The 9,523-nt window shown below is 49.4% G+C and overlaps 2 protein-coding genes across 2 annotated transcripts; both read right to left on the bottom strand.

Moving 5' to 3' along the window:
- Positions 1-3,179: 3,179 nt before the first annotated feature.
- Positions 3,180-5,019, bottom strand: K444DRAFT_640732 (aspartate kinase-like protein; the record flags this gene model as incomplete). Its single annotated transcript, XM_024884526.1, has 4 exons — positions 3,180-3,277; positions 3,338-4,590; positions 4,678-4,758; positions 4,838-5,019. The coding sequence occupies 4 exons, from the start codon at positions 5,017-5,019 to the stop codon at positions 3,180-3,182; spliced, it is 1,614 nt and encodes a 537-aa protein (XP_024741959.1).
- A 673-nt stretch (positions 5,020-5,692) lies between these two features.
- Positions 5,693-9,144, bottom strand: K444DRAFT_554522 (uncharacterized protein). Its single transcript, XM_024876658.1, has 4 exons — positions 8,756-9,144; positions 8,007-8,664; positions 7,653-7,949; positions 5,693-7,602 (listed from the first exon to the last, which is right to left on the bottom strand). Exons 1-4 carry the CDS (start codon positions 8,766-8,768, stop codon positions 6,087-6,089), a joined length of 2,484 nt encoding a protein of 827 aa, XP_024741958.1. The 5' UTR covers positions 8,769-9,144; the 3' UTR covers positions 5,693-6,086.
- Between the last annotated feature and the right edge of the window lie 379 nt (positions 9,145-9,523).

Genomic DNA, 9,523 nt, shown 5'->3' with positions numbered 1-9,523 from the left:
CCTCGCCTGAGCCCCCTCGGCAGCGATTTGCATCATCTCCAGGCGCTATTTGCCCCCGAGCTCCGCTTCAGGGGTCTCAAACAGGCAGTTGTACTGTAAGGATCTTAAAGGCCGGGAGGCGCTCAAGGATCGAGATAACGACCATCGTCGACTTTTGCTCCCATTGACTCCATTCGCCTTCCAAGGCTTCTAAGGCTCCCAATCTGAGCTGGCCCGGCACTGCTGAGATTCCCCACCCCCACGGAGTGCACGAGCTCTTCGATTACACTAGATGATATGAAGCTATCGCATCCGAACTGGCCTGGAAGATGGGGGATTTGGGAGAAAGGGGTAGGCTTCTTGTTGCACGACACTGGACGTTCCGAGTGCTGCCTTCACAGCATATACATGCGGAGGCGTATCAAACAACTCTCCTGTACGATGCCGCCACGCAACGAAGCCATTCGGTGTCCTCTTCTCAGCCCAGTGTCTACAAGCCGGCCCGTCAAGGTAAACATCGCTCTCACGGGAAATACGCTGTGGCAGGTCACTTTCTCCCGGCCGTTGGCCATCCGCTCCGACGTCTCTCCCGCCTTCTTTCCATAGAGTCAGTTGATAGATATCCAGGGATGCTTCCAAATATTTGTAGCATCTCTATTGTCATTCTCAAGTGAACGGACCGATACGGTGTTGGAGTCGTGCTATCTCGGCCGGCTCCGCACACAGCATTTGGTGGAGCGGCATGCAGAGCCAGAACAGGAGTTGTGTATCGCAACACAGCATCATTGATCGCGCATTGCTCAATATCTCCTTAATTTTCTGGTGGGCAAGTGTGCTCGAGACACTATGCCAGCTCCACATTGTCTTTGATGGCTTGAATACCAAGCCGCTTCGTTAGACCTATATAAACTGCCAACCAGCCACCACGTTTTCTAGTCTATGCTTTCAAGAATGGCCTTGCCGTTTCCTCAAGATTTGTCTCAAAGTTTTCTGAGCCCCTTAAATGTACTGCATGATCGTACCACAGCATTTCGCAGTGGCCGGATGTGACATTGACACCGGAAGCGGGCATGCACTTCCGAATAGCAGCTCTGCATGTGTTGTGGTACACGAGCCGCCAAGCAAGGACTGACGATGGCATTGCCACCTCGGTCGGCGGCATGGGATCTTGCATGCATTGTGTTGCTCTTACTTTTGCGAGGTTGTGCGGCAGGATCGCATAGGAGTTGCATGTTCTGACGGACGGCTCGCTGCTCTCTGATGGCATATTTTGTAGCCAGAAGGGATAGAGGAGGACTGAAAAAGTTCCAAAAAGACGGAAGACAATAGTGGATTGGTGGTTTCTGGTGTGAAGGGAAGATTCCACCAGGGAAACTCTCCGTGAAGAGGTTTGTTGTGCACTGGTGGTACGAACGCAGCGGTATAGCTGCCGTGTGTCAATGCTATACAGCACTACCTACATTTGGGCTTGTATACCTGATTCAGAACCAGGGCGAGGCTTCTTTCTTTTCGGCATCTATAGGCTCCGACTGGAAAGGGTAATTCTTTGAGTGACCAAGTAACACCATAGACTTGGTATTGCAACCCGAATCCTTATCGCCGAGGAAGAGTCGTCGGAAGATTTCATAGACGTCGTGAATCTCACACGTGAGAGCGTTGAATGTGAGGGAATCGTCAGAAAAGAGGTAGTTGAGATGTGATGGCAGTAACTTCAGGCGTAGGTTCCGTGGTACAAGAATGTTCTTTCGACCCATGAGAGCATGGTGTTGTGAGAGCTGCCGGCGAATGTTCGGGATGTCCAGTACGTTTCAATTGAGCTAAGGGAGCATGTCGCCGGGAGGCCGGAATGAATCAGGTGGCGTCGCCTGAAGGTTCGTATGAGAGGATTGACGATTCCGAAGGAGAAGATGCTCGCTTCGTTCTTGGACTTTTGCCGGGAGGAGGATGCTAGAGAAATTATCTTCCATACATGAAATTGAACGCTGATCGTGAGCAAAGAGAGAGAAAAAATCCCTGAAAAGAGTAGGGTAAAAGTCTCGGAAATGCCAAAGACACTCAGAGCCGTTGCAGTCAAAATTCGCACGTCACGCCCTGCCGACCTTGTATCAGTATTTCGGAGTGGCGAGGATTCAATCCAGTCCACGCCTTCGACTGCAATTGGAGTTGCCAATGGATATAGCCGTGTGAAGGTGGAGGTCTTGAGCTCGAGACTATGCGAACCGGTGGTGCCTAGAAGTGGAGAGGTGATGCCTCCGATGAGTGGTCGAAGAAGAAGGGTATTGAGGAAAAGGGGACGAAGATAAAGAGGAGGGGACGCAGAGACAGAAATGTGGGAGATTGGCTTTGATCTAGTGTTGCGCGGGCATAAGGACGGAGCGTCCTCGGCTTGGAAGGCGGTGATGTTTGGGAGGAAGGAACGTCTCGATCGTGATTTGAGAACGAGCAGGCATCGAGGCCATGACTTCTCGATTTGGTAGACACCCTCATCATTGACTCCATTAAGAAAAACAAGTTTGATATCTCGTTGGCATAATTCAAACTAAGAATAGATTGAAGCGCGAAGAAAAATCCGACACGATGTTGAGCTGTTGACCAAAGCAAAAGTTTTTCTGTAGTTAATCTTCGTAGATGTGTTCTGAGAGTCTTTCATAATAAAGATCCTTCTATCTCACGACCCCGTCAAGCTCGTCATTTTTGTCTTAGCTTGCTTTTTAGCGCTTAGTAACTTGGTGTCTTAAGGGCCTTCGAGTTGGCGAGCTTAGACAAGCTTTCCCCTCAAAATCAGTGTGCCTGCGAGGGCTTTTCATGGAGAAGGGGATAATGTGAAAATTGAACGAGATTCGAACCCCTTTGCCCGCTTACTCGACGCAAACTCCCCCTCTTTCGAAAAGAGACATCATCTGCGGATACATGAAAATGCTCTTTGGAGCCATGGCCATCAAACTTCAAGTCACCGCCAGCTTGATCGTGGGTAGACTCATATGCAACAAACAGAGCGACACTTCTTAATTTTCCAAGGAAAATAGCTCAATCTCTCTTCATCCACCTATAAACACCTTCGGTTTTTGGTCACAATAGTGACGAATATGCTCCGATCCCAAAGATGCATCAAACATCAGACGCCTTCCTTTATTTTCATGATGACCCAAACTTCCTCCATATGCAAAAGAAGCACTCTTTCCTGTTCTGACTGGCTTCTTCTATTCGAGGAATGTGAAAAGATTTGTATGCAATATATTCATGGCCCTCGTGGCCTCATATGCATCTATAACGCAGGATATATTGATTTCACTCGCTCCTATTATCCAGTTAGCTGCATGTGATCAAAGGAGGCGAAGAGGGAAGGAGGGGGGCTTGCCTTGTGATATCATCTCAATATTGACATTATTTTCCCCTAATGTACTGAACATGCGACCCGCAATGCCAATCATGTTCTTCATATCCGCGCCGACCAAACTTAAGATGGCCATCTGATTCAGTATACTGACCTCGCCACACTCTTCTAGTTGCTCTTTTGTCTTTTGTAGATCTTCGTCTGAGATGTTTGCTGAGTGGATGGCCATAGATACGTGGACTTCGGAGGTCGAGATCAGATCCACTGATAACTGCCGCTTGTTTAGGATGGAGAATACTTTTGCGAAGAAACCGTGAGAGATGGAGCGTTTATTGGAATGGACGTTGATGACAGAGATTTTATCCTTGATGGTGACGGCTGTCGGTCTCTTTGGTGTTTTCCTAGCTGATAGTGATAAGGCACTAAAGCTTCTGTTATGGGATAGCTGTGTCGAGGTGAGCTTTGCGTCTGGGAGTACGATTGTACCGTTTCCACGAGAATTCTTGACGTTCTTGATTCTGATCTGGATGGGCGGTGTGGCACGGATGACTTGGTCCATAGTGAGGTGGTGGATGACTTCGGAGCCGTAGAATGTCAACTCGGCTGCTTCTGAAGGAGTGATTGTTGGAAGGAGTCGTGCGGTGGGAACTTTCGTTGGATCGGCGGTGAAGATACCATCCACTTCTTTCCAAACTTGTAGCTCATCTGCTTTGATCCCAACTGCGACCAGAGACGCGCAGAGATCTGTGTATCCTCTCCCAATTTCACCATCCATCAATCCGCCAGGCACAGTGCCAAAGTAACCTGTGATAACGGGTACCCTTTCCTCGCAAGCCTTGACCTTTTCTCGGAGAGCAGCGGCCATCTCCATATAAAATGCCAAGTCCAGCCCTTTCGAGGTCTTGAAATGTACAACATCGGAAAGATCGACGTATTCGGCCTCGACTCCTCTATCCTGCAACAGCGCGGTGACGAAACGACTGCTCAGTTTCTCCCCAAAGCTAACGATTCGATCCTTACTCCTGCCGTCGATCTCCAAATGCCACCTTTCAGCGGCAATTCTATAGTCTATAATCTCTCTGCATTCACCTTCCGTCTCTTTTATGAGCTCGGCCCGTATATTTTCATCTCGAATATCTGTTTTCGCTGCATTGACATGGTCTGCGCAGATGACACCGACCAATCTTTCGTACTCGTTGACAAGGCTTTCGTAGTGTACTGACTCGGTGTCTTTGACAGAATTGACTTCTTGCAGGACGCCGTAGATCTCTAATAACCTGCGGGGAAACCGTCAGCTTTCACGAACATAGGCTGCGAGCCGAATGAAAACAAGATGACTTTTCCACACCCAATCCAGAACTCACCGACTCGTAGTCCCCTCGACCTTCTTCCCCGTACTCCTCGCCGAGCAAACCACCGCGATCCTATGCTCCTTCAAGCCCGCCCTGCAAAATTCCCTCCGTTAGCCTGCCTCAGACTTCCTTTTCGAGCCCAATTGGCAGAGAACCCATGCACGAAACTTACCTCACAATATCCTCCGCAATATTGACCGCAAACTTCCCCACGCTGGTGCCCCCAAACTTCTGCACCACCCACCCCGCCTCAGAATCATTCCTCCACCTCGACTGCGACCCCTCCCTCTTCCCCTCCACCGTCGCCTCCCCCACTATTCCAGTCCCACTGGGCAGTGCCGCTTCCTTACTCATTGTCCAGTGGGTGCCCTTTCTGCAGGCACGGCCGGTATCCAATTCAATGAATCCAATGCCAGTCAAAGAGCGAGTGAGAGTGTTATGTACAGAAGGAAAGGAAAGAGGACGAGTCATAAGATTTGCGGTTCCTGAAAATGGCTGTCCCGCTTTTATTTTCTGCAAGCGAAATCGGATGGGTGACTCTATCTGACGCTAAGATAAGCCTATCAATTCCTCGATCGCCAGGTGGCCAGAGGCATGGAAGAGCAGAACAGTGCCTGACATAAACTTCACCCGTCCGCTGAATAGGCATGCAGAAGCAGTACTCGCTGTTAGGTGCCAAGGTGCGCAGTCAACGCTTTATAGAAGTAAGCAATTTGGAATTGAATGTTAGTCGCATTTGCGTCCGCATTCAAGGCCAGCAAGCCATCGGAAGGGTTTGTTGCCATTGTGAGGTTAGACAAAGTGCTGTCAGCCACTCAGCCACTCAGCCGGAGATGGCGAGAGATATCGTGAGAAAATGTTGTGAGGGTGGCGGCTGATGTTTCCACTAGTGAGTGAGTGGTGTGAACCTGAGACTGTAGTTGTAAGTCGACGAGTTGGAAGACTGTTGCCCGGAGCCACGAACATAAGCGACCTCATTTCTGTCGCGCAGCGACGCACGTGAAAAGTGCAATTTATAGTAAACAATGATTATTCTTGTACTGGCTTCTTAGAGGCTTCTTCTTGCTAAGCATAAATACAAAAGCTTCCAATATAATAAAAACACCTCAAGTGTTCGAGGATATTCTTTGCGTCCCATGATAACCAACGCTCCAAAAAAAAAGAACCCAAAGATAGGCCTCGAAGAAGAACAGCAACGCAACCAAAGCGTATAACTAGTTCTCGTCATACAAAAGCAAGTAGTCCAACCCAATTGTACACCCGTTCCATCCAATCTACAGCCAAGTCATTTCGTCGTCCGAGTCGTAAAGATTTCCTTTGTTTCTCCTTCAATCCGCCGTCCCTAGAGTGATAAAGAACAATGCTGCGCCATATAATCATTTTTGATGCTGGAATGATAGCCTCCCATGAGCGAGCGAACCCTACACCACCGAAGCTTGCGGCATCGAGAGCGTAAGGTCATTCCCAAGATGCGGCTGAGAGTCGCCTCGACTAAATTCATACTTTCCCATCGTAAAGTCTTCATCGGGAGTTCGGATTCCAATGCCGCTATCATCATGGCCGGCGGCAGCATTCATAGCTGCTTGACTGGTAACATCCATTGGGCGAGGGGCTGAGACGCTTCCTTCCGCGTTCCCACTGTCTCTTAGAAAGTCATCGCTTCCGCTGCTGTATCTGCTCTCGTGCTGGCTGGCAGCTCGGTTGACGATACTTCGATTGGCTCCCTCATTTCGATTTGCTTGGGCAGTCTTATACTCCATAAAGCCACCTTGCTCGGCCATGAAGGAAATCATCTCGTCGATCCAGCACTTGGTCACCCACCACGCACCGAAACTTTTGCCTTGTGCTATCGTCAGATCCCTCATGACGGCGGTGCCAACTCGCTGGACACACCATACAATTTCCGCATGAGTTGCGTAAGGGAACTTGCCGGGTAGGGATACGAGAAAGTTGACCCAGCGATCCAAGACATTTTCTGTAGATTGATCGGCGTGAATGCTTGCCTGCTGCTGACGGCCAGTGCGCAGAGCCATCTCGCCATAGGGAGTCATACCTTCTACCTCCCATGGAACAGCGACTGGATCGAGGAGGTCGCGGAGCTCGGTCAGGAGAAGATTCACAACATCGTCCATTCCTCTCGTTGGAACACACTCGGCTACTTTTCGCGTGCGGACCATTGTGATCCAATCTTCATACATTTGGTCCCGGTTGGCTGGATTTGAAAGCATGTTGGCTGCTGCATGAGCGGTCAAGTTGACCCTTAATTCACGATCTAGTAGTCCGGCAAAGAGTGTTGCCGGAGCGACTTTCGCGTCAACAACATGACTGGGGTGGCCTTGAAATGAGGTTCGGATGTGTGGAACTAATCGCTCTGAGATATTGCGCAAGGTGTCCAGGACGGGTTTAGGAGCGACCTGGAGGGTTAATGGTGCTACTACGCGCATCATCTTCTGATACATGACGAAATCGCACTCTTCAATCCACGGGGCAATGGCAGGATTTGCGAAGAGCTTCTGAACTGGCATTGTGAGGGTACCATGGAATGAAGTGAACAAGTGGAAGAATGTCTTTTCCTTGCAGAAGCGGAGGGCATCAACCAGCGAGGTGCAGTGGGAGCGATAAAGTGCCGTCAGAGCAGTCGCAGAATCAGGATCTGTGCCTGCAGGAACGTGAGGTTCAATCTTGGGAAGAGAGATGGGCTCATATTCCTGGGCCATTGGCTCACTCGGAGGTGAAAAGTGAAGCTGTTGAGACATCTTGCTGGTGCTGGCTTCAAGCTGTGGAATGCCAAGGATCTCTGGCTGATGGTAAAGACTATGAGGTCTGATATACCCTTCGTTGCGTTGAATTTTGGGCGGCTCGGGGATTTGAGGAATATCAGGCGACGGGAATGCTGCTCTATCCATCGGATATTGTACTTGAGATGCCATACTTTGACTATAGAAGTGAGCGGAGAGTTAATGCCGTGATACTCAGAGGAAACGTACCTGAAGCTGGTCGCGAAACTCGGTGCTTCCACAAAAGAGGGGATTGCTTGATGTTTTTGAGCTTCCGTCAATTCTGGTTGATCGTCTTTCAAACTGAAGTTAACGTAGTGGTACTTGGATTCACCACGTACCCCCAGTCTTCTGGTCTTCAGGCCAGGAAATAGAACTCGGACGAGTTTACCGAACGAGGCAGGATTCAGTACAGTGACTCGCTCCGTCGCGCATCTGGATACGTAGTTCGCATATACTCGGCCTCTTGGTACAGAACCCTTTCCTTTATCACAAACTTGATTAATCCTACGATGCTTGATTAGTCATGAGTGTTTGATATGTGGAGAGGATGGCAGAACGTACCAAAGCATGGCAAACACTTGACGTTGTCGTTCGGATTGTGGTCCTCGCTCATTACCATGAAGTTCAGTTGCCACTTCTGGTAAAGACCGATGTTTGTTTGCGTGGAAGAGTTGTCTCATCTCCAGTTCATTTGCTGCGCTTGATTTCGAAGCTTTCTTTGCAGGACCACTTGTTCCTGCCAACGAGTCCACTTCATCTTGCTCGTCGCTGCGGCCTTCCATCATTTGGCTGTCTCCCTCTCCATAGTTTGCACCATATCCTTCCCCGGGAATAGATTGACGTCCTATATCAGACCTGTAGGAACCATCCTGTGGATATGTCATCGGATTGTGCGGGGCGTCACCAAGTGCTGGGTCTATTTCATATTCGCGAGGGTTCTGGAGTTGGGCAGCCGAATGAATCACCATATCTTCGGGAGACATCTGTTGATTCAAGGTCTCGTATCGCTGTTGTGCCTGTGTATTTGCATCATACCATTGTTTCTGGAACTCGGCGGCTGTGTCCACAAGTTGTTGTTCAAGAAGAGGTTGAGTAGCCCCGCTATGTACGCTGGTCGTAGAGGCCCGAGATAGAGGGCGCTTTCTGCTCTTACTCGATACAGCAGTGTTGGAGCGAGACCGCGGGTTTGGAGGTTTGATGTCCATCGATGGTTGATCTGCTATTGTTTGGTGCAATTAGCATGCGCTTTCAATGGATCTAGAGGCGTAATCAACCGCGCATTGGCAGAGGATTGGGTAATGCAAGCTCACCCATGATATCCATGGAAAATAGGAATAATTTTGAGTTGTGCGCGGGTGGGCCGGTTTTCCAAGTGGCTGAGGAACTGTTGTTTATGTTGCGACCGGTGGTAACATGGGCTTTCGCTGGGGCTGTGGTTCCTGGGGGATATAATCGCGTCAAAGGAGTGATTATGCCTCTCAGTATCCAAACAGGGACTCGGACAGGAGTCAATCGTCGGTGCCGTCGAGTTGGCGTTGGGTTGTTGAAGTTGTCGGCTCTCTGTTGTTTACCATTCTGTTGTTGAAGGGACGATGAACCCCATGCGCATGCGCTCAGGCCGCCCCATTCGCTTAGACGCACGCATTTGGACTAGGGGCATTCTTCTTCACACGCCCACTCAACTTCGAAATCATGTAGTGAGGCTACAACTGGAGATTTTGGATCATAATTACATCAATAGCGAGTCAATAGCTAGTTTTATTCCTACAAGTTCCGAGGGCAAAGATTTCGGTCGTTCCCAGTTCAAAACTTGGTCTTGTCCTTCACGGCAGCTCCGGGAACAATGGCAATGTTTTGATATGTGACGTCCCTATCATAATAGAGACTCGTGAGCAACCCCTGGTGCGGCCTTCCAGTACTTCCAGGATATTTCTTCATCTAAAGTGTGAAGTATTATCCTTTGGCAAGCCAGTGGTTCAATGATTTGGGATGACGTACAATGCCCAGACCAATTTCATGAGCTCCGTGCTGAAGTGGCTGGACCGAAGCAGACTAAATAAGCAGTCGTCATTTTGTTG

The sequence above is a fragment of the Hyaloscypha bicolor genome (genome assembly GCF_002865645.1).
Source record: "Hyaloscypha bicolor E unplaced genomic scaffold K444scaffold_17, whole genome shotgun sequence".
Taxonomy (NCBI): domain Eukaryota; kingdom Fungi; phylum Ascomycota; class Leotiomycetes; order Helotiales; family Hyaloscyphaceae; genus Hyaloscypha; species Hyaloscypha bicolor.
The sequence above is the reverse complement of the archived record's forward strand: the minus strand, read 5'-3'. Positions and strand labels throughout refer to the sequence as shown.